At 42.7% G+C, this 24,625-nt stretch overlaps 1 protein-coding gene across 8 annotated transcripts in view; it reads left to right on the forward strand.

Annotated features, from left to right (window-relative positions):
* The window catches only part of AMPD2 (adenosine monophosphate deaminase 2), a 61,567-nt gene that overhangs the window by 18,722 nt on the left and 18,220 nt on the right, over positions 1–24,625 (forward strand). For 2 of the 8 annotated variants that reach the window (XM_042462748.1, XM_042462746.1), the window contains exons 2-9: positions 12,266–12,396; positions 15,949–16,079; positions 17,008–17,076; positions 18,648–18,759; positions 19,664–19,850; positions 20,889–21,030; positions 23,849–23,938; positions 24,418–24,547. In XM_042462748.1, the coding sequence (XP_042318682.1) occupies positions 12,266–12,396; positions 15,949–16,079; positions 17,008–17,076; positions 18,648–18,759; positions 19,664–19,850; positions 20,889–21,030; positions 23,849–23,938; positions 24,418–24,547 (992 nt within the window). Of the gene's footprint in view, positions 1–652; positions 931–1,015; positions 1,036–12,265; positions 12,397–15,922; positions 16,080–17,007; positions 17,077–18,647; positions 18,760–19,663; positions 19,851–20,888; positions 21,031–23,848; positions 23,939–24,417; positions 24,548–24,625 lie in introns of those variants that run through there. The other 6 variants (XM_042462751.1, XM_042462750.1, XM_042462749.1 and 3 more) reach the window with 6 other exon arrangements.

The raw sequence follows: 24,625 nt of genomic DNA on the forward strand, positions 1-24,625 counted from the left end.
ATTGCTCACACTGAGCCCTGACCCTGCATGCAGCACAACACTGGTTCTTCTGTGCCCTACCTTGGAACTGTACCGGTTCCAATGTGGATTTGCTTAATGCATTTGTAGAGTGGTAGCAACTGTAGCAGTCAGGCTATACTGTGCCGTGTCCAAGGCAGTGAGGTATAATGGTTAGAACTGTGTGTGCTTTGTGAGGCCAGTGGAAGAACCTTGTTGCAGACAGGAGAAAGGAGCCAATATTTTACTAGCTGGTGCAGAAGGAATTGGGTAAGAGGGCAGAGCCTCTTTGAATGTTGCCAGTTTTGGGCAGGACTGAGAATTATGCTTTGTGAACTGATCACTGTGTGGAAAGTCTCTGTATACACATCCAATTACTCGTGGCTCATAATAGGAAAAAATTGTATGTGTGCTTAAAGTTAGGGCAGCTTTTGTCTGAAGCTCACCTTTTTCTTACAAAGCCAAGTGACCAGTATGTGGTGCTGTGTGCTTTTGGAAAGCCTGATGTGTGAACAAGTCTTTCATTGCTTCCTCTTACATAGAGAGATGAGTCAATTGTTGTGGCTGGCACTTGATGGGTTAACTCCTCTTTCCTTTGAGACCTGGAGTTAGCTCTTATGCCCACCCACCAGTGATTTCTTAGTGTCTTCTCTCCATTCTGTAATTCTGACTGTCCCTTGGAAGAGCCTGTCATTTTATGTTATTTTCCGGTCTTTTCCTCACCCCCATGTAGCTGCAGTTGGTACAGCCCAAGCTGGCTCTGGAGCTGGAATCCTGTGGGACTGCAGCTTGAAGAGAGGTGGCTATGAAAAACCAGCGACAACCCGGCGGCACTGACAGCAGGCACCCCTGTCTGATCCACCCACAGCAGCTGCCTTGTGAGGACTGGGTCACCCCAAGTGTTCCCCTTGGGGCTTTTTGATCAGTGCTTGGGTAGGAGGTGATGGGAGATGCTCCTTGCATAAGCCTGTCAGTTTCTTGAATTCCGGGGGGGGGGGGGAAGCAGCTTAGCGAAGAGGCCCTGATGTTGCCAGGTCTGTAAGTGTTTGGAAATCTCTTTTCCTTCTTCTTATCCCTCCGGTTAGAGCTGCAGCTGTTTGTGTTAGTCTGGAGTTATAAGATGCTTGAAGGCTAAGCAAAGCCCTTTGCTTGTTTAATGCATTGGAGTGGCAAGAAATGTGGCTAAGGGGCACACAGTTGAAAGCTGCTGACATGAAAAGGACACATGAGCAGACTTCTTGTAAGACAAGCTTTGCAGGGGCTGCTGCTGTAGATGAATGCCCAAAGTCTGAGTGGGAAAATTTGTGAGTTGACTGCGTGTACTGTTTTAAAAATTCTGACAAGGGGAAAGTGTTTTATATGGTGTTAGAAAGCCATTGACAATTCCACAAAACTGGTCTGACATCTTCACGAGGTAGATGCTCATCACTTGAGACCATAGTGTTATACAAAGGCTGAAATGTGTGTTTTATCACCAAACACCGCAGTACCATCTGCAGCTTTTGGAGGCTCCTATCCTATTGTTCACAAAATGTGTCAGCACCTTACAAAGAGGCAAAATGTGTCAGCACTTTACAAAGAGCAAGATGTTTCTGTCTCCTTGTATTTTGGCCCTTCTGTTCTACTGTTTTGGTGCCATGAAGTGTCCAGTGAGAAAGGACAGACTATGTAAATAAATAGCAGATGCCTATTGATTTTTCAGGATGTGCAGTTGTGACATTAATCTGTTGTAGATTATATATATATATATATATATATATATATATGATGTAACTAATTTTATTTGGTATAAACTTGAAGTTGGCTGGGGTCAACAAAAGGTTATGCTACAATAAAATGTTTTAGTCCTTAATGTGCAGTCAAGCTTTCTGTTGTCTTTATTAATTGATTCATTGAAGTTTATAGTATGCTTGGTACTAGTGTTTTATGTACAATTTAAATTTAGCAAATACAACAATACAAAGGGGAAATACAGTGAAAATATATCTTCTCTACTGATACTATTTTGATATCTCCATGTTATTATTTCATACATACTACTATAGGAGAATGGCCTAATTCTGCTTTAAAAGTCATTGAAGCTAACTTCACCCCTTGGCAAAGAACTTTTAGCTTTTTCCAGCATCCATAGTTTTGGATCTGAATCCTATAGGTGGTCTCAACCAGAATAGACCTGTTGAATGGTGAGTCAACACTTATGTAAATTCCATTTATCTAATGGGTTGACTTCAGTTTGGGCTATAATAGGAATCAGATCATAATCTTGCTGTAGGCACTTCTGCATACCGCAAGAGTTTGACTAAGATCCAGGTTCCCACATTCACCCTACAGGAAGACAATTACAGTTTTAAATTAGATTTTAATGTGGCTAGTGAGAGAAGCAATGTAGGAATGGCTCTGTCTTTTCTTCTGACAATCGGATATTGTCTGAAGTGGGGTAGTATTTAAAGTGTTGGACTAGGAGTGGGGAGTCTTAGGTTCAAATCCCCTCTTATCTGTGAAACTCACTGGATGGCCTTGGACCAATCACTATCTCTCAGCCTAATATAAGAGGAGCTCACTAGAGGAACCCTTTTGTGGGCAGGATACAAATGGGGAGGAGAACCATATACAGAACCCCTTGGGGGAAAGTTTTCATATTAATGTAATGAACAGTAGTCATCTGACTGTGCAAAGGGGGGACGGTATTCCTCACCCTCACAAAATTTGGCTGCAGTGTCAGAGGGGCTTTGTTCCATTGAAGGTTTGGCTTGGAATGGATTCTCCCTGGTTGACTTCTGCAGAAATTAACTTCAGCCAAAGCCAGTTTTTGTGCTGAAAACACCCTGAAGCTGTTGGCAGTGGCCTAAAGATGTGAAGGCGCAGAAAAAATGGGAAAAACTGTTTTCCCCATTTTTCTGAAAGCAAATGGAAGAAAAGTTTTTTCCCCTATTTTTTTAAACAGAAAAACCTTTTGAAAGGATCCCCCCCCCATGTTTTTCCTCCAGACTTTCACATTTCTATGGTGGACATGATAGAAACATTGAGGAACGTTGTACAGCCACCCAGAAAGCAATTGGAGCTACAGGAGCAGCTGTACTTGGCTGGCTCCCTCCTGAGCGAAAGACTCAAGCTCACTTTGATGGGGCTGCCAAGCCTTTCCTTTGCAATTGGCTTGGCTGTTCCCCAGCCCTTTGCTTTCCCCCTCTGCTAATGAATTGATTGTTTGCACTGTGCACAGGGAGCTCATTAGGAAGACATGTGAGGGTCATTAGCAAGGCATACTGGGGCCTGTCTGTCTTTAGCCCATGCCTGGATGGGGTGTGAGAGAAGGACAGCCCCAGAGGAAACATTTCTTCCTGTCACATGCCCACCACAATACAGAGGAGACATGGCCTCTAGGAGCATCAATGACAGAAGCACCCAAAATCAGATTTGACAGTTGACAATTCTGTGCTACTTGTGCCTTATGTTTCTCTTGTTCTCCTTTGTGAAGCTTGGAAAAGCTACCTTTAGTGGTTTGAGCATCAAATCCCTGCTCAACCTGAAAGCCCACTGGCAACCTTAGACAAGTCACACACTCTCAGCCCTTAGGAGCCTCAGAAAACCCTGTAATAGGGTCACCTTAGGGTCACCATAAGTCAGAATCATAGAGTTGGAAGAGACCACAAGGGCCATCCAGTTCAACCCCCTGCCATGCAGAATTCACAATCAAAGCATCCCCGACAGATGGCCATCCAGCCTCTGTTTAAAGACCTCCAAGGAAGGAGACTCCACTACACTCTGAGGGAGTTTGTTCCACTGTTGAACAGTCCTTACTGTTAGGAAGTTCCTCCTAATGTTGAGGTGAAATCTCTTTTCCTGTAGCTTGCATCCATTAACTTGAAGGCACACAACAACAACTCCCAGATCCATATCCTGAGAATCCAGGAGTTATGGTCCAAAAAAGTAACTTTCCATGCTCTGGCACTTTGCAGGCTTTTATCATCCCAAGTGCTTGTGTGTTTTAGAATTCTAACATACGTCCATTGAGTGCAAGATATTGATAAACATGGAAGCTAAATTAGCTGTTCCTGTATCACCCCACCTCACTGGATAGCTGTAGTACTTGTGAAATCTAGTTGGCACCAACCAGGAAAATGGTTTCAGGGATGGTATTGTGGTGCCCAAGGGTTTTTAGGAAGAGGCTGCTAATGCTGGCAGCGCTTTGTTGTAAGTAATTTTCTTCTGTAAAAATGACTTTTGAAAATTCTTCACACAGACAAATGTACCTCACCAGCCCCTGTGAGGCAACTGCTTCTGGGTTGTAATCAGAAGCTATTTTAAGTGTTCAGTTATGTTTCATGGTAGGTAGCAGAAACCCAATAATAAAAATTCTAGTTATTGCAGATGCAATTGCTAAGAATGTCTGGTGGAGAAATGTTAATCATTGTATCTTATTTCAGATGTGGTGCTTCCAGATTAATTGTTTTACAACAGGAGTGGGCAAAGTGCAGCCTGGAAGCTGCATGTGATCCTCCAGACCCCAAAGCATACCACCAAGCCTCTGAAGAACCACCTTGTAAATTTGAGAGATCCTCACTACCTGAAATAGGCAGCATCGCTCACCAGATCTTGACATAAACAATCATCTACTTGCCACAACAACCAGGATGCTCCTAAACCTTCCCCCCCCCCCCACCCCCCCCCCCCCCCTCTGCTCCTGATTAACTTTCTCGCTGCCTGTTTTTTCTCAGTCCTGAGCAACAACTTCCAAATTCTCCCACCCCTACTTCGATCACCTCTGGTGGATTTAGAAACTTGCTTTAAGTTCTCCTTGTTCCACCCCCTTCACCATAAATCCACTTTGCTCAGCCCTCTCATCACATCTCTGTTTTAAATCCTCTTTGCTCAACCCTCTTCAACAGAAATCATGTTGATCCTTTCAAACACTCCCACTCCTCCTTTGTGAAAAGATAGTCAGATTTTATTTTTAAAAAAATGTTTTCAAAAAGTGTGGTCCCTGAGTAGTCCCAGATATCTGAGTGTGGCCCTGAGCCCCACTGCAGTGTCCATCTCTGTTTATGAAAATGCCGTGTTAGATCCAGTTGGATATTAAAGCAAAATGTATTTGAACTGGCAGTTTGCATGTAGGGCTGACATGTAACAACCTGTGGGGTCTGTCTGTTATTTAAATAATTCTTGGTCAACAACTGATGACAGACTTCTTATTCTGACTGCTTATTTTAGCATGTTAACTTCATTGCTTTATTCCTCTGCCTTTACTCTCTTTCTCCTCTGGGGTAAAACTGGAGTCATGCATGCTGTTAGAATGCATGCAGATCAGATAGGAAAGTGGATCCATCAATTGCTTGTTTTCTGCTTTGGAAATCAAGGCTGGGTCTCTGGATTGTGACCCAAAACTTTTGGAGAAGGGCTGTGACTCAGGATGAGAGCATCAGCTTTGCATGCAGCAGATCCCAACTTCAGTTCCTTGCACCTCCAGGTAGATGTAGATAATAAGGCCCTAGAAATTCTGAAGAGCTGCTTCCAGTCAGTACTAAGCCAGATAAGCCCAATGATCTGACTGAGTATCTTCTATGAATTGGGCTTTTCACCTTCAAATTGGCTGAGAACTTTCCTTTGATGAAACTAAACTATATCTTGTATTTTGGAGTGATTTTAGGGGTAATTGTAGAGCAGAGGTGGACATTTTATGGCCTACCAGTTGTTGTTTGACTGCAGTTCATCATAATATCTTAGCATTGGGAATTAGCTAGATAGGGATGATGAGAGTTACAGTCCAACAGAGGAAGAGGGTGAAGAGGGAGAAGACAAATTTTGCAGACTAGTTGGACTGAGTTGGAAGTGTCCTGGTTTATAGCTATAGACAGTAACTTTTTTTAGGGACAGATATTGCTACTCGGCCAGTAGATGATATCAGTTATTATAGATGGAGCTTGTAGAATTAACACAAGAAAATTCCATATTCTGCAATGTAGAATGATCTGTGCAAATTAGCCATGCATTTGCATGAAGGAATATACTTATATCAGCCTTTCCAAAAAACAGAATGTAATGCACAGCATGACAGTAAGTGAACATGAGGTGTTAAGGGTGGAAAACGTTCAATAAGGCAACATCTGGCTAGGAGGCTGCATCAATAAAATTATAGTGTCTAGATCAAGAGAAGTAATAGTGCCACTGTATTGTGCTTTGGTCAGGCCCCACCTGGAATATTGCGTCTGGTTCTGGACACCACAATTCAAATAGGACATTGAGAAACTAGAATATGTCCAAAGGAGGGCGACTAAAATGGTGAAGGGTCTGGAAACCATGCCCTATGAGGAACGACTTAGGGAGCTGGGGATGTTTGGCCTGGAGAAGAGAAGGTTAAGAGGTGATATGATAGCCCTGTTTAAATATTTAAAGGGATGTCATATTGAGGATGGAGCAAGCTTGTTTTCTGCTGCTCCAGAGAACAGGACCTGGAACAATGGATGCAAGCTCCAGGAAAAGAGATTCCAATTCAACATTAGGAGGAACTTCTTGACAGTAAGGGCTGTTCGACAGTGGAACACACTCCCTCAGAGAGTGGTGGAAAGCCCACTCCTTGGAGGTCTTTAAACAGAGGCTGGGTGGCCATCTGTTGGGGATGCTTTGATTGAGAGTTCTTGCATGGCAGGGAGTTGGACTGGATGGCCCTTGTAATCTCTTCTGATTCTATGATTCTGTGAGGTGTGGCTTAATTATGACATTGTTATTCCATACATCCTCTGAGAGCTCAGGGTGATATACATCAACCTTTTACCTTTCCCTTCTCTCTCTTCCATTAGTTCCACAGAGATCCTGTAGGACTGGTTGAGAAAATGTGACAGGCCAGGGCTGACCCAAGATATTTGCTGCTTGAAGTAGAGTGTAAATGATGCATAGCACATCATGACCCATCCAAATGGAGATGCATAGTATCGACAGTCAGCCAAATTATTTTGGCAACTGTGGTAGAACATCCCACAAGTGCTTCTCCCTATCCCTGCCAGTGAAAATATATTAGCAAAGTAAATATGTAACAATCCATTACTTTTTAGTAACATCCAAAATCTGCTACCTGAAATGATCATCTCACCCTGCCCAATGATAGGACTGGCCCTCTGAGAGGTTCAAGATCACTCTGAGTTTCATGGCTGAAGAATTACAGTTGGCCCTGCTTATATGTGGATTTTTTATTCAAGTATACACGGCTTGAAAATAGTAAAAAAAAGTATAAATTTCAAGTATCAAAACTTGATTTTTCCATTTTATATAAGGGACACCATTTTGCTGTGCCATTATATTTAATGGGACCTGAGCATATATGGATTTTGTTATTCACTGAGGCGCGTTACAGACCGCCTCTTTGGGGCGGCCTGTAGGCGCACCTTTCCCCGCCGGATCAGGGCCTCAGCGGCCAGAGCGGCAGCCACTGAGGCCCCGATCTGCCGCTTTCCGGGCTGCGGGGAAGCGGCAAAAGGCCCCTTCCCCACAGCCTGGAAAGAGGTGTCCTTGGGGCTTCAAGCCCCAAGGATACCCCACGGCGGCGGGGAGAAGGAGAAAGGGGCTGTTTGGCCCCTTTCTCCTTTAGTCCGCTGGGCGCAGCTGTCTGAAGGCTGCGCCCAGCGGACCAAATCAGGTAGGAGCTCCAAAACGGAGCTCCTTCCGGGGTCACGGAAAGGGCGCCCTAGGCGCCCAATACGTCACAACCGTGCCGCCTCTTTTGGAAGTGGCATGGCTGTGATGTATCGATGGTGGCGGCTGTGTGGAATGGCTGCTGCCATTTTGTGCGCTCACAGCGCGCACTAGGGTTAGGGCGGTGCGGAAGCACCGCCCCACCTTAACCCTAGTATGCGCTCTGTGCGTACTTTTAAGCCCGTCTGTAACGGGCCTGAGATTCCTGGAACCAAAACCCAGCGGATAACAAGGGTTCACTGTATTTGATCTAAACCTTGGCTTCCCCATTCCAGGACCAGTAGCCACATCATCTTGACTCACACTTGGCTTATAAGAAGGAATGAGGAGGACGCATGTGGGATGTAGTGTGTGGATCATTCGATTCACCATTCAGAAATCCTACAGGACATTACTGTAGTCTGAATCCTTGTTTGTGACTACAGAGACTTGAAACGGAAGCTCTGATAAAGTTTCATGATTATATCTCATGATATAATTGACTAGATACTTGTACTGCCTGGTTTTTGAAAGCAGGCAACATTGTCCAATAATGTAGTTGCCAGGATCTGTTGATGGTATTCTAATTCCTCAAGAAGCATGAATTTTTTCTTGTTAGTTTTGAATATTTTCTTCTTATTTACTTATTATTCTTTGCTGATAAAACTTTGCTTCTTTCTTGGGGCTACTTTACATATACTGAATTCTGGCCATCTTCTAATCTAAGGATTTAGTGGCAGGTTCACACGGTCCCTCTATTTCCTCCCTACCATTGCTGTCACACAAAGTCTTACCTGGTTATCATTAAATATAGAACACTATTAACATCTGCAGCAGTGCTAAACACAATTAGTTTTCAAGCTGGAATTTAAAGCCAGGACTAGGATCTGGTTTGAAAATTGCAGTTACAGCCAAAGAAGACATAGTTCATCACAGTTAACATTAGTCAGGAAATATCCCACTTTTCTTTCAGTGAAGGAGAAGGTACTTGGTTCTTCTTTTCCACATTTCATTTTCACAACAACCATGCAGGGTAGAACTTTGTTAGTGTTACATCTGCACTAGACCACTTAGAAAAAATAAATTCCTGTTCGTTCACTGTGCCTCTTTATGATGATTAGCATGTTTTGGCAAATGAACATAGGTGTATGACGGTATGATGGCATATACATATATTAAGTTATTTTAAACCACCGTGGAGACATGAACAGAGAGATGAAAAACAATTTTCTGTCCTGGGTCAAGCAGCCTTAAGGAACTTAAAAAGCATTACAGGGAACCTTGTAACACACTGGAATGGAATCAGTTAATCACTCTTTTTTGTGGTATTCTTACTGCTTATGTTTCAGCTTCCTTTCTGCTTTTAAGACAATGAGAACCTTCCAAACTGAAACTCTGTGTAGTCGTTTAATGAGCAGGCAAGCAGTTTCAGTGTTTTGGTTCCTTTTAGAGTTTTTCCAAGTATTATCACAACAGATTAATAATAGTATATTTAATAGAGTCCTGGCTAGAATTGGGCCCTGGGTTTCAGTATAGTCATGTGTACTTTTGGCAGGCAAAAGTACACATAACTATACCAGGTAGTTGTTGAGAGGACACAAAACTGGACTGAAGAGTGTCTTAATGCTGGCTTACTTTTAGAAGTTTGTGGATAGCAAAGATGAAGGTATCGACATGCTTTCTTAGTTGAAAAAGAGGTTGGGGTTGTTGTCAAGTGTTTTTGGGTGGGTGTGTTTAAGATTTCTTATGGAGTAGTGAATTAGGTTCTACAACTCATACCACAAACATACAGCATTTGGGAACTCTGGCCTGCTTTTAAATGTAACTCTACATTCTTTCTTTCCCTTTCCCCTGCATCTATATTGTTTACCATGTTTTATTTTTAGGAATTTTGTGGTCTGACCTGTAAATTCTGGTGGCATGAATTACAGCAGAAGGGAACACAGTATTTGCCTTAGTATTTTCCCAGTTCACTTTGCCTGCATGCTCTGTGGAAGGAAGGCAGTTGGTTCAGTTCACCCTTAGATTCCTATGTGGCTCCAGAGAGCCACCTCAGAACAAATTGCAGCCCTTAGCAAATAAAAAGCTGTGATGGCTACTGTTGGTTGTTATTGATTTCTCCAGCAGTTTCCTCTGTGCTCCACGTTGAAGCTAAGAGCGACAGCAGGATGGAAAGGTCTGGTCTGCAAGTAGTTGGCTCTCATTGAAGCCTTGAGGCCTGAGAGCTGAAAGCCACTCACCCCTATAAAATGGACTTTGAGCAGTTCATCTCCTGCTCAACATAAGGTCGGGTTGATCTGTCCCTGGTGTTTGCTGTCAGCCTCTGCAGCTGGAAAACAGGAGAGAAAGGGATGCTGTATCTCTATGTGTCTTTGACAGGTTCCTTTTTAGTAGAACAAAGGAAGCATTGTTCCCTTTGCTGGTCTCTCCTTAAACTAAAAAAAGGTGCTGCTCTTTAAGCCAGTGGTAAGGGGCAGGCTTTGTGGCCCAATAAATGGAAGCCTTGGCAGAGAAGTATTATCTTTTTGAGTGCTTCACAAAAGAGATGGCTAAATATTCAAGCTGATGTACAGTATGAAGGATCTTGCCTTACCATGAAACTAGATCTAGAGCTTGGAGAAATTACTTTTTTGGACTGTAGCCCCAGCCAGCACAGCCAGTAGTTGTGCTAGGTGGGGGATTCTGGGAGTTGTAATCCAAATTTCCCCAAACTCCAGCCATATCCCTTTAGCCTTTTCACTTCGATGTCCATGTTTCTCCATAATCTTGGGATCTGATATTTGGCTTTTCAGTACAATAACCTTTCAAGGAACTATGGTAGGAAATAAAATTGGGGGCTTCTCATTTTACAGACAAAGCAAAATATCTCACAATTACGTCACCACTTCATTATAGTTAAGAGATTCAGTTCTCTGGACTGCCAGAAATTCACTGTTAAACCTGTTTGCACCTCAGCACTGGAGGTTTCCATCTGTACAGTAAAGAGAAAATGCCTTAGTGTCTTGATTTTCATGAATAAATTATAATGCCCAGGGTCAGTTCCAGCCATGCTTCCTGAGACAAAGAATTAGATGGTGCCTTGATCCCATTCAGTGTACAAAAGCCAGCTGAACTAACAGATGGATCATTTCTTTAGTACAGTTTATTCCATCCAGCACCTTATTGCCGGATCTGCCACATGAGGCAACTGCCCCATCTGCCTAACAGTAGACCCAGCCCTGGTTATGCCAGTTGATAAAGGATTGTTGCTGAAGTTGTGAGGTCCAGTCTTCAGTTCATCTGCATTTCCTATTGTTTCTGTGGCACCTTGGCTGTGAAAATTCACTAGGTATTGGTGGCCAAATTACAGTCTAATCTTCACTCTCCTATTTGTAAAAGGGTAATAGAGTATCTTACCTCATAGAACTTTATGAGGATACAGAAGGTAAGCACTGTGCATTTCACACAATCTTTGGAAATTAATACATGATAGTATATCGAGAGTATGAATGCTGTCATGTGGAAGTGCTATCATCATACCACTAGAATGGCAGAAAATATTACCAGCCATCTGTCTGGGTCAGAGTCTATGAGACTTGGTGTTTTTCTCTGATACAGAACAGCTGTAATAGCAAACTGAGGAGGTTAGGTCTTAAGATAGCTCATGGACATTTGTAAGAGAACAGATCCAGGATGTATGACAAAGACAGATGACTGGTAATATGGTTGTGGAGCTTGACTGACCTTTTGAGTGGGACTTTAGAGATGGGTGAGCAAACTGATCAAGATAAGAGTATAGCACTTGTCTTAGCTATCCATTTCATGTTGTTTTAATATGAAATCTGTAACTAGTGAATTGAGCTGATGCATTGATGAGCTGGACTGTGTTACAGAAAATAGAGTGGAAACCATCTGGCTTCCCAAATGCAGTTAATAATAATATCTTGCAGTTATTAGACATATTGCAGAAGGATGCATTTCGAGTAGCAATCAGTGTTGCTTTCTTTCTCATTTAAATAGCATCTTTGCTCTGTCTGTGTCTTGGACTGGTCTGAGTCCTAGCAGCATCATAATTTTCAGTGCATGCAGATGGGAAAGGCTTCGGGGAAAGCATTCTCATGCAACAAACCTGACAATTGGATTCCTCTTTCAAGAATTTTGTGGGTTGGCAGAGATAGTATACACTTGTCATTTCTGTCTGTGCCTTTAATTGTTCCATCTCAGTGTGAATCCTTGGTGTTTCTGGGCCACTTTCTGAAACAAAAATTGAAGTGTTTAACATCTTAGACTGTCATATTATGATATGAGCTTCTGTAAGCCACAACCTGCCTCTATCAAATGCATGCAATGGGTCTGAGAAGGGAGCAAAGGAGGTGATATTTAGCAGTTCTTAAATGAAAAGATGGGAGTCAGTTAAACTACAAATATTTCTTTTCTTTTCTTTTTGAAGAAGATCTAAAGAATGTAAGACTGTTTGGGGACAGATCTTGTTTATGATAAACAGGCAAAACTGCTCTGTAGGCTGCATTTTACTAAACTTCTGTTCTTTCCTCATACTGTTGTGGTTGAGCCTGTCACCAATGGTTTTCTCTTGTCTCTCTGACTGCTGTCTTGCATATTTCCACAGAGATCCACGGAGGGCCACGGTCTCGCCAGCTGCAGCCTGCACGTTCCCTCCCAGGACCTTCCCATTGCCTGAAGCATTTTCCTGTTGATTTGCGCACCTCCATGGATGGCAAGTACAAAGAAATTGCTGAGGTACCCTTCCTCCCTTTGCACTTTGGCATTCACATATGGTAACCTTAGGACAAGGCCTAAGAGTGCTATGACAGTGATGTTCAATGACTCTGAGTTTCCTCTTGCCTTTTCTTTTATGTCTGATTATGGGCTGCTGCCTTGTACATGGCTGGCTTGAAGGTGCTATTGGGATGGTTTTGACCACTGGTCAGTGTTCAAGGTTCTTAGACAAGTGAATTTTCTAGCACAGTGCTGGGGACTGGTTGTTTCCAAACCGAGGCCTGGGAGAGACCTGTATTTTTTCATCTTAAATCTGGCCTGAAACCCTGACAGTGTCACTTGCATGATTGCAGAGCTGTACTCAGGATTGTTTAGAATAGGGATGAAGAATATGTGGACCTTCAGGTATTACCATGCTGCAATTCTTATCTTGTCCTCTATTTGTCACATAAGAACTAATAGGAGCTGTAGTCCAGGAACACTGGGACTGGATGGGGCTGGGTGCTCTCTGTTACTGGTGTAGAATAATTTTTGAAGTCACAAGAATCTGGAAGGATGTTGTTAGTTAGTGACAATGCTGGAACAACATTAAAAGCAGTGGTAGGGGGGGACACTCACATTTTCCTCTTGTTGAGAGAGAGAGATTCAGCTCCCAGTTTCAGTTGGAATAAATTTTAATTCCAGTAGCAGGAGATCAGTCTTTTGTGGAAGTGTGAGCTGGGTTGTCTGTAAGGAGAGCAATTACAGCAATGCTTTGGACAGACTTTAAGTCTGGATGGGCTCTTGTCTGATTTGGAGGAATAGCTTCAGTATGTATTTCAGCTAGAGAGACCTAAAAGGGCCCTGAATTTTAACTCGATATCCTTTCGGGTTGTTGCCCTCTGTCTTGCAGTGAATTCTGCTGCCACTGCCTTTTAAATCTGTGTGGAAAAGGTGCTTCCATTGTAATGGTTGGCATTAACATTTGGCTTTCTGCCTTTAGTTACTTTTCAAGAGTGAAAGCAGCTTTACCACAAGCAGGGTTTCAAGGATCAGGTCCCAGATGAATTAATTTTAAATGCATTTCTTTTGACTGAGCAGCAGGCTAAGTAATTGATTTGCTTGTCTAATTTATTAGGGGAAATCCTTGCAGAGCTAGCCTGACTCAGCACTTCCCAGGTCACATCATTGTTATGTTGCCCAGTGTGCTTTCTGCCAGTGCTTGGGGCCTCTTCAGTTGCAGCAGGGAAAAGCAGTCAGCAAATAGTTCCTTCTGCATCTACTGTCCTTTCACAAGTACTGGGAGCATTAGAGGTTGGTCTGAGATAGTAAAAGGCTCTGCCTGTGTGTCGAAATGGCTTCATGCTTTGTAGACTGGGAAACAAATAATTTCTGGGTGCGGGTGAATGGAGCCCAAAAAGAAGCAGCATGGTGTAGTGCTTAGAATGTTAAATGGAGGATCCAAGTTCAGGTCCCTGCTTATTCATGAAACATAGGGTGATCATGGGGCAGGCATGCTTTTTCAGCCTGGCGTGCCTCACAGGGTTGTTGTATGAAGTGGGAGGAAAGCCATGTGTGTTGCTTTGTGCTCACTGAATGAAAGGAAGGATACGAGTGTAACAGGAGAATAAATAAACCATGGTTAGAATGCTGTAATGGATTCATCACCAGCTTTACAACCCCGTGCCACATACATTGCCACTTTTCATATACATATATTTAACTTATGTCTATCTTGTTCCTTCCCTTGTGAAACAGCAGGATTCTTTTTAACTCTCCCCAAAAGGAGCATACATTTATATAGGATAAATTTCTTCCTTCACCTTACCCAGTACCCTTAAGAAAATCCACAGTGAGATCCAAGGTCTCGGTGGGAGGAGGTATTTAAATGATGTTATTGCCCTGGTGGTGCAGTGGTTAAATGCCTGTACTGCAGGCACTCACTCAAAACCATAAGGTTGCAAGTTCAAGATCAGCAAAAGGGCCCAAGCTTGACTCAGGCTTGCATCCTTCCGAGGTCACTAAAATGAGTACCCAGATGGTTGGGGGCAAATTAGCTTACAGTTGTAAACTGCTTAGACACTGCTTAGGCAGTATGAAGCGGTATATAAATGAAGCTTGTTTTTTTGTTTGCTTTGATGCACACTAGCCAATTTGTCTCCAATTCTGAAATCTCATTTCTTTTTGGCGCATGCTAGACCATCAGTTTTAAAAACAGTCAAAGGTCTTTCCGTTCTCTTGACACAATGAGAATGTGATTTTTTTACTTCCTTTCTGTTTACAAGTTGGTGACCCCATCACTGAGTTACTGGGTGACTGCCCTCCAAAAAGCATTAAACATCATGATTTTAATACATACACATTACAGACCACCGTATTGCTTACCTATGAAAACCAAAATAGCTGCAGTGAATAGCCCTACATATGCCACAGAAACCCTGTGAGGAGACATTCATTAGTCCTATTTCATTTGTTTAAATATACACTTCAGATGTTACATTTTAGTGCCATGGTGGGCAATATGTGGTCATGTTGGATAACAACTCTTATCATCCCTCCCACTGGTTATGCTGGCTAGGACTGATGGGAGTTAAACCCCCGCTACATTTCAAGGGCCACCTAATGGTCACACCTTTTTTTAATGGATACAAAATACAGATGTATCTAGTACGCATCTTCTTAAAACTATAATATGAGAAGCATCCCTAAAAAGAGGGGCAAAATATTTGGGCATTAGGATGACAAGTTAGAAAGAGTTAGAAGTCGTAGATTCTGTCCTTGCTTCTTAGGAAGCAAAGAGGCCTTTTGAATAACTTAGCCACCATAGCTTTTAGATGTTGACTCGTTATTGTGTCAGAAACACCTAGGAAAAAGCAATGGAGAGAAATATTTTTAGTTCATTAATCAGTAATATACCTTTTGATGACTGCATGGTGAGAACCCAGAAGCAACAATATTCACCAAGTAGCAATTTTGAATCACTGCTGTGGTGATTTCCATGAGAATGGCCTGAACACAGAGATTAGGAAAATGCTTTCCTCCATTGCTTTCTCTTTTTCTTTTTTAGTGGTGGCAGTGGTGGGACCTATAACTCCCAGAATATCTGGTGGAGTGGTCTGTAGCTGTAGATACCCCCCAAAGTAACCTTTCCAGCCTCTCTGGATTGGAGAGTGTCATGACATCTATTCTATCTCCCTATTCCACTCAGTCACAGTACAGTTGGCCCTCTGTGTCCACAGATTCTTTATCTACAGATTCAACCATCCACAGCTTGAAAATATTCAAATATATATAAATACCAAGAAGCAAATGTTGATTTTTCCATTTTATATAAAGGACACCCATTTTGTTATGCCATTGTATTTAATGGGACTTGAGCATCCACAGATTTTGGTATCCTGGATCCAAACCCCAGCAGATGCCAAGGGCTCCCTGTGCTTCTTACTAATGCTGGTGTAGGTTTCCAGCTTCAGCAGAATGGATGCTTTCCAGAGCTGCCTGTGCTTCTTATCTTGGGTTTACTCTGTGGTAGGCTTGGTTCCCCACCCCCTTCTGCTCATTTACACAGACACTACTGCACTGCTGTGCCCACAGGAGCTGTTCTGCCGTTCATTGGCTGATAGTGAAATGCGCAGCGCTCCCTATGAATTCCCTGAAGACAGCCCCATTGAGCAACTGGAGGAGAGGCGTCAGCGGCTGGAGCGGCAAATCAGCCAGGATGTGAAGTAAGTTGCTGGGATTTCTTTGCCTTCTGGCTGTTTCCTGGTTCCTTCTCTGGATGCTACCAAGAGACATGGAAGGAGTATTTCAGAGAAATCTGAGGACAAAGAACTGAAGAAATAATGGCACTGGGGCAATGAGAAGGGAGGCAAGAAACTAAATGGGAGTCTTTCTTTACTCATGACCTGGAATTAATTGGCTTTACCAAGGAACTAGGTTGACCAAGCAGACATTAGGTTTCCATTGTTTTCTTTCTCCCCTCTTTCCATTGCCCCTACTTTTCCACTGAGAGTAGCAAGTGGCAAAAGGGAAGCAACAATACAGCTGAAAAGTCTTCACAGAGCTGCCCGTGTAACTACTCACATAGGAGTGGGTGTGTATGTATACTTCTGTGTGTATATATGACTGTTAGTTTTACACTATTGCTTGTCCTGTACACAGTCTGTCTTGGGTGCTTTGAGGATTTCATTGGTAGGGTTTCTTTGTAATGAGTGACCTTACCAGCTGGCAAATGGCATTTCAATTTCCTTCAGCTCTCTTTGACAACTGTTGCCTATTCACCTTTAAAGATCAGAAATGGAGAGGAGAGGCAATGTGGAAAAATATGACCCAGTTCGGATATCTTGTCCAAACCATGGTTTGGCCACTGAGAATGTCCTGGTGTAGCATTGTCCACTATCATGATGGCTAAACCATGGTTTGTTCATCACGTCTGACTCAGGCCTCTTGCATTCATTTTCTTTTGTATCCTATTGCTGGTGAATATTACTGTATAGTGTCTGCCATTTCTGGTGTTGGTTTCTGCATTAATACTAGTGTTTTCTTTTTCTCCTCATCTTCTTCCACCACCATTTCCTCACCTGTCTTCCTCTTTCTCTGTCTGTCTGTTTGTCCTTACCTTGGCCTTGGCCTCCACTTCCCATTTGTCCTCAGACTAGAGCCCGACATTTTACTCAGAGCCAAACAGGACTTCCTGAAAATTGACAGTGCTGCTGACTTACAGTGAGTGCCTGGCATGAACTCTCTCTGCCCTTGAATCATTGGTGGGTGAGGGGCTACCCCGCAAGCTGAATTTTCATCCTGTCCCCACACCTTGTCAGACACACAAGTGAGTGACACTGGGCTTGTGATCACTGGGGGATGCTAAGGAAAAAAAATCTACATGGATCCAGGTGTTGAGCAGAATTTGGAAAAAAGTAACTTTTAAAACTTCAGCTCCCCAAATCCCCACTGAAAGATTTTCTGGGAGCTTTAGTTCAAAAAGTTACTTTCCCAATCTCCTGTATTAGAAGCATGTTAAGCAATCAAGAACTCAAGGGGGTAATGAACCAATAGAAATGATCTTTGAAGGAAATATTGGCATGTGAGAATGGAAGCATCTCTGAAAAGGAAAGGGCAAAGTAAATTGCCATTTTGCTGTGTGTTGGTGTATCTGTTTGGCAAACCCTTCTAAGAAGAAGGCACAACTGGGAAGCCATGATCTCTTTCAAGTCATACAAGAGAGCACTGGAGCTTTGCATCTTGCTAGGCCCATAGTGTCTTAACACTGGCGAGTGTTGGATAGCTCACTTTCCTCTGCCAGTCACTTTCCCTCGTTCTTTTGCTTTGAGCTCCATTTCACTCCTGTCTTTTTTTATTCTTTGAATAGTAGGCATAGTGGATAGAGCAAACCTCTTTTCTCTGTGTTGATATTTCATCACCCGATCACATTCTTTTTACTGTTCACTGGCCAACTTAACAGCTTGGATCTGAGAAAGCCCAGCAGCTAAGTCAAGAAAAGTCTATTTTATTGTGTTAAAGATAACCTATAACAGCCTCTTTAGCTTGGCCAGGACCAAGTCACTGCTCTGGGGATTACCTCAGAGTGTAGTTTTATGAACACAGTTATGTGTCCATGCCCCCTGACATAGCTGTCAAGTCCCAGGAGGGTCTGCTCCTGCTGCTTAATGTTGGAGAGGGGAGAGGGGGCAACCTTGAAGTTGCAACTCAGTGGGAAAGAGAAAGAATCTAATCTGTGCTCATGGAGTGCACCCTCATTTTCTTTCCCCTGACAGCCCAGAGCAACCACAATTTTGTAGTCTGAATTTCCTTTCCCCTTCCCTTCCCAACCCACCAGTAAGAAGCAGCAGCCATATCTGTTGGGTCTTGACAGGTGCAGGGCAGGAAAGCTTGGGGATGGAATGCAAGGGCAGAATAGCCCCCTGTGCCCTTTCTAAAAAGAAACATATGCATGTAAGTAATGGGTTGCCAGCAGCAGTCTATGACACAAATAATGTTGTACTAAGTCATAATTCCCTCTCTTTCTGAGGCTCAGGGGCAATCTTCCTTCCAGGTATGCTCCCTCCCTGTAAGTAACCCATGACTCTGAAGCAGCCTGCTAAGTTGGGAGGGAGGGGAGGCCTAAAATTCCCTGTGTTGCACGTGTTTGTGTGCAGTGTGTCCTGCTTTGATGTCTTCATGTGACTCTTTTGAACAGAGGACTCCCTGTAGCAGGACAGGAAGTGGATAAAACCTGTCACTAGCTGTTGCATCCTCACCTTTCCCTGTTTTTTCTCTTCCCATTCGCTGGACAGATTGTTTAAGGAACAGGGTGAAGATGTGGTGGACCATCTCCCAAAAGAACGAGATGTACTTCTAGAGAGAGAATTTCAGAGGGTCACTATCTCTGGAGAAGAGACATGTGGGGTAAGACTCATTCCATTGTTCTAGGTCAGAGCAAGCTAAGGACAGAGAGTGCATCTGCACTATATGGTTACAGTAGTTTCATCCTACATTATTTGTCATGTTTCCATCCTGTAGAATCCCAAGACTTGTAGTCCAGTGAGCTACTTAGCATTCTCTGTTAGAGGAGGAGAGAAGAAATCTGTAGGAGAAAATTCAAAATGCCTCACTGAACTACAAATCCCAAAATTCCATAGGATAGAGCTGCAGCAGTTCAGGCAGAATCAGAATGCTATGTAGTACAGATACACCAAGAGACTCTCCCTCAGATGCTTGCTAACAATTTGTAACTGACAAAGTTCTGTGTGTAGCCCAGAGATCTGCCCCCATTCTTCTCCTTAGGCCAGCTGGTGAGGGGTCAGTGGGGGTGCCAGGGAAAACTGCTGTTCTGGTGATGATACACAATTCTCAGTGGGGAATCACTGTGGGATGGGAATGACAGTTCAGTGCAAAATCCAAGTGCTGTCCCATGTGGTGGGATCTGCTGGGATGCTGGGAAGTGAGCCCTCCAAGAACTGTATGGTCCCTGCTTGCACTGAAACAGAGGAAGAGCATAAAAGTTACTTTTGGATTACAATTCCCAGAATTCTCTACTCGGCTTTTCCAAGCCTGGGAAGGGTCTCAGTAATAAAGTTTGAATGAAACCAGACATTTTATACATACTATATATGTTTGCTGAAATGAAATATGTTCAATTGGAATCAATTATCATTTCCTACACTGGTATGATTCCAGTATTACATTATTCTTATTTATACATATTTGGGCTAGTTATCTGTAGCCGATCACTTCTTAAGCCTATTAGGTCTGCCTGTTACCTGTGATAGGAACAATCTAATTCTTCTCCTCCCCCTTCTGCCTTTTTCAGGTTCCCTTCACAGACTTGTTGGATGCTGCCAAGAGTGTAGTGAAAGCATTGTTCATTCGGGAGAAATACATGGGACTTTCTCTGCAAAGCTTCTGCAAGACCACAGCTCGCTTCCTGCAAGACCTTTCAGAAAAGCCCTTGGCTCCCAGGATGTACGAAGAGATTCCGGAGACCCCTGTGGCAGCAGGTGGGCTTGTGGTCTGGGCATATGGGTGAGAAAGGGCATTTCTAGTCTTACAGTGAAGGAGAATTCTAAGAGATAGATAAGGAAAGGAATGTGAATAGTGTTCATTCTCTGGTTACTTGCCAGGTAGTCAAGGTGTTTGGGATGCAATACATAGTCGAGGGCAGCTCCCATCCTCTTGTTGTGACCAGACTTTGAAAAAGTTACCATTTTGGATTACAGCTTCCAGAATCTCTCTGTTGTGTTTAGGAAACTGGAGTCCAAAACGGTAACTTTTCAGTGCTAATAACCAGTGAAGGCCCCAGGAGCATGCACTGTGTTGTCTGTAGCCTGGGAACAAAAGATAGAAAAGTTAATTTTTAAAATTCCAACTCCCAGAATTCCCTGGCCAGCATGTCACTGAAGCTGAAATGTTTAGATGCAGGAACAAATACGTCATTGTACAGTCTTGAAAAGCTAAGCTAGAAAATACTGGTGAAGTTAGCTCTGTACTTTTGTTCTGATTTTGCTAGTGATTGGGAAGGTAAGGAGTATGCAGGACACTGAAACCCTCAGTTCCATGGCTACTAAAACCTTGCTCAGCCATCCCTCCTGGATTGTGAGGGGTTCCCCACACATTTTAAAATCTTCATTCATAAGAACTAGAAATTTCCTCTCCAAAAAAAAGAAAAAATTGAGATTCTATGGAAAACTGAACTTTGGACCTGAGGCCCTGTTCTACAAGGTTTCTGTTATCCCATGAAAGATGTAGACACAGCTGGGGTGAATGGGGAGGAAATTGCACACTTGAGACCCAGTGGATCACTTGCATCCTATATTCATTTTTTGCCTTGATTGTGTTCCTTATCACTTCAGCCACCATGGTGCAGTATTGTTTATGTTGTGTTGGTTTTGCTTGCCTGGCAACTCTGGCAGAAGCTGGATTGACAATTTCCCCCTCTCAGGCTTTGATTAGACAGATGGCTCCAGAAATTAGTTGACTATATTATATGTATGCTAATTTCCTATTAAATAACTACTATACTCCTTCCTGTGCTGCAGATGCTCCAGTACACCCACCATTTACAAATCAGCACCCTTATGAGAAGTGTGACCCTGAATCAATGCCTGCAGACCTTGGATTTGGCCTCAAGATGGTCAATGGAGTAGTTCACGTGTACACCAAGCAAGATGTCACAGACAAGTAAGGAAGAATGGCAGTTTGCCTATTTGACTAAGAGAGGATGTTCTTTAGTGATGGGGAAAATTTGGAGGTTAGCAGTTGTCACTCAGGGCACTTTCTCTGTACTGTTGATCCTATATGTTTTGTTCAGATAAGTAAGGATGGCATATGCCTAACGCAACTCCAAGCTGTCTTGGAGGCACCCGATTATATGGACCCATTTCAAACTGACTTCAGGGAGGGGTACAGATTTGAGACTGCCTTGTTCCCTTAGTCGATGATCTCCGTCTGGGCATTGACAGGGGAAGTGTGACCCTATTGGTGCTCTTGGACATCTCAGCGGCCTTCGATACCATTGACCATGGTATCCTTCTGGAACGCCTGAAAGAGTTGGGGATTGGAGTCACTGCATTCCAGTGGCTCCATTCCTACCTCTCAGGCAGATTGCAGATGGCGATGCTGGGGGACAGCTGCTCTTCTATAAGAGAGCTGACATCTGGCATCCCTCAGGGTGTCATCCTGTCCTCCATGCTGTTTAACATTTACATGAAGCCACTGGGTGAGATCATCCGGAGACATGGGGCGCGGTGTTATCAGTACGCTGATGACACCCAAATCTATTTCTCTGTGTCTCCGACTGATGCAGTAACTAAGGATGGCATCTCCCCTCTGGATGCCTGCCTTGGGTCGGTAATGGGCTAGATGAGGGAAAACAAACTCAAGCTGAATCCAGAGATGATGGAGGTACTTGCGATAGGTACCTCAAGTCCGGGGAAGGAGATTTGTCAACCAGTCCTGGACGGGGTCACACTTCTCCTAAAGGACGAAGTTCGCAGTTTGGGAGTATTCCTGGACTCATCGCTACAATTTTTTAAGAACCATAATGAGCTGCCTCGCTGATAGTGGGAGTAAGATAGTGGATTGATTTGGATCACACAGCCAGCATTAGGAAATGGAGGCACCTCCATTTTGATCCGGAATGGTGGCAAATGGGAACTTCAGATTTAAATGCCATGGAGAGATTCGCTGCCTTAAAACTCAGTGGGAATGGTGAATCAATTTTTAATCAATTCACAGAGGCGAATCTCTCCGTGCAAAAAAAGTAAGTGTGACTGGCCCCTAAATGAGGGTTGGGGGAGAGGATGTGACTGATAGCCTTGAAACATACACAGCCTTGAAAGCACAAAGAGGCAAATCCACTTTATATCAGGACTGTTCATTATTTGCACTCAAAAGTATCTGCTATTAATTAAATGTGTATAAACATTGATAATAAACTTAACACACTCAGAGCACTGTGCAATTAAAATAAAGTCTTCCCTCTTCCCTATATATACATGGTATAGCATTAAACACCATTGCCAGAGCTTGGTTTGAAATTAATTTGTTAATCTTGACAATTAGAAATAGAAGGATTAATTTACTGTCTTTGATGATGATAATTGAAATTGTCTGATTTGTTGAATCAAGACCAAGCTATAAATCTGAACCTTCAGTTGGAGTCTGACTTGCATGTAGAAAGGCAGCTCTATCATTTTCTTGTGTTACTGGATCCCCCCGTTATTCTCATTTATGTCTTGTCTGGATTCGGGTGCAATTCATTCATCTTCATCCAACCATAACCGAGTCCAATGTCACACAGCAGTAATAGCAGCTCCTGGATTTGGTGTAAAAAAAAAAATAGACTGAGATTTGATCAGCATATTGATGATTCACCAGTCCAAATACTTTTGATAGTCCCTTTCAGTGGTTGCATAAAGAATTTTTAAATAGCATTATGGACAAGCTTGCATCTTGCAGTATCCATGGGAATAGTTCTTCAGGAAGTTCTTCAGTATATATTCATTACTTTGAAACCCAAGTTTGAATTTTTCGAAAACCAGAAATTCTTGATGTAGAGCCTGTACAGATTGGCACATGACGGGGTGCCATGGTGCTCCATTGGCGCAGCATTTAAATGCTCTGCAGCAAAGGAGCACCAAAAAGCCACTGCCGCCATTAAGGTACACTTTCCATGGTGCAAAAAGGAGCTGCTTTTGCATCACAGAAAGGCCAGATCAGGGCTGCAGCGTGCAGTTGCTGCAGCCCCGATTTGATGAGGCCGTCTGTTGAGTCCTTAAATACTGCAGTAGCAGGAAAAGAGGTATAAATAAAGAAAAGAGTAATATGTAAAAAGACAAAATTTGAACGATTGCCAGAAACCTCTTTTTTGTTTTCAATTATCTAGATAATAGTGACAGCTGTTACCTTGTTTTATTTTTAAAAGAAACCTAAAATACTTGGGAATACCATTTTTATTGAACCAAATGCATATGGTAAGATACTTTTATAACCAGAGTTGGTGCACTATTGAATCAGATTTTCTGGCAATTCAAATTTTAAACAATGGTAATATCGACCAAATTAATATTGAAAATATGTATTTTTTAAAAAAATTAAGAGTATCTTGTTTACCAATTTTTTTCTGAGATAAAATCTTCTTCTATAACTCTTCCATAATTAAGTTCAGGTTTGGGAATTGAGTGGACTTCCAGATGTCATTGGATTGCAAATCCCATCAGTCTTAGCCAGGTTAATCAGTAGTAAGGGATCATGGAAATTGCAATCCAACACACATTTCTGAAGCTTTGTTTCATCTAATCAGTGATTGGAGTTAGCTCTTCTTTGTAACATGCTATTGGCAGGACTAATTTTGACTTTACAGTACACATTACCCAGACAAATATATACTATATAGCTGCTACCTGCCTTCTTTCTGTGTTCTCCAGCATGCTGTTGGGTGGATGTCCTTTGTTCCAAATGTTTAATTTGATCTATTGGGTTTTTGGGTTTTTTAAAGGAGCACAGAACTGGATTTGCCTTACCCTGACCTGCAAGAGTTTGTTGCTGACATGAATGTCCTTATGGCTCTGATCATTAATGGTCCCATGTAAGTGAAAGTTTTTCTGCTGTCTTGATTTGTATAGGTAAGAATGAGGCTTGATAGGTTCCTTCTTCCAAACAGAAATTCTGCTCAGTCTAGCTGGTTACCTTCAAGCTACGTGGATTTCAAACTTGGCTTCTCTCATGTAGAATTCATTTTCACAGCAGGATTTAAGAGAGATCATGCCTCTTTTCTTAATATTTTTACAGCCTATGACTTTTTTTTAATAATTACAAAAAGTTTGTTCTAACTTCTAATTCTCATATCCAGTCTTTGGAAAATAGTACCTAATTGTTCTCATCCATTTGAAGGATGGGTGAGAAACAGAGGTTGTTATTGGACCATTGACAGGGGACAAAGTGAGTTTTAGGGCAATACATATCAAAACTAGATTTTCAGGCATTAGTATTGCCCTGCTGTGTTGAGAGGATTTGATCAGAGGTATGTAAAGCTTACCCTGTTCTCTTTTCACATTTGGTTGACAGAAAATCCTTCTGCTACAGACGACTGCAATACCTAAGTTCAAAGTTCCAGATGCATGTCCTGCTGAATGAGATGAAAGAGTTGGCAGCCCAGAAGAGGGTGCCACATCGTGATTTCTACAACATCCGGAAGGTGCCAGTACTATTTTTTACTGTTACAGATGTTGCTTAGAATCACACATAACTGGAATTCAAAACTGGGTTTTGGATT

This window comes from Sceloporus undulatus, chromosome 4, assembly GCF_019175285.1.
Source record: "Sceloporus undulatus isolate JIND9_A2432 ecotype Alabama chromosome 4, SceUnd_v1.1, whole genome shotgun sequence".
Classification (NCBI taxonomy): domain Eukaryota; kingdom Metazoa; phylum Chordata; class Lepidosauria; order Squamata; family Phrynosomatidae; genus Sceloporus; species Sceloporus undulatus.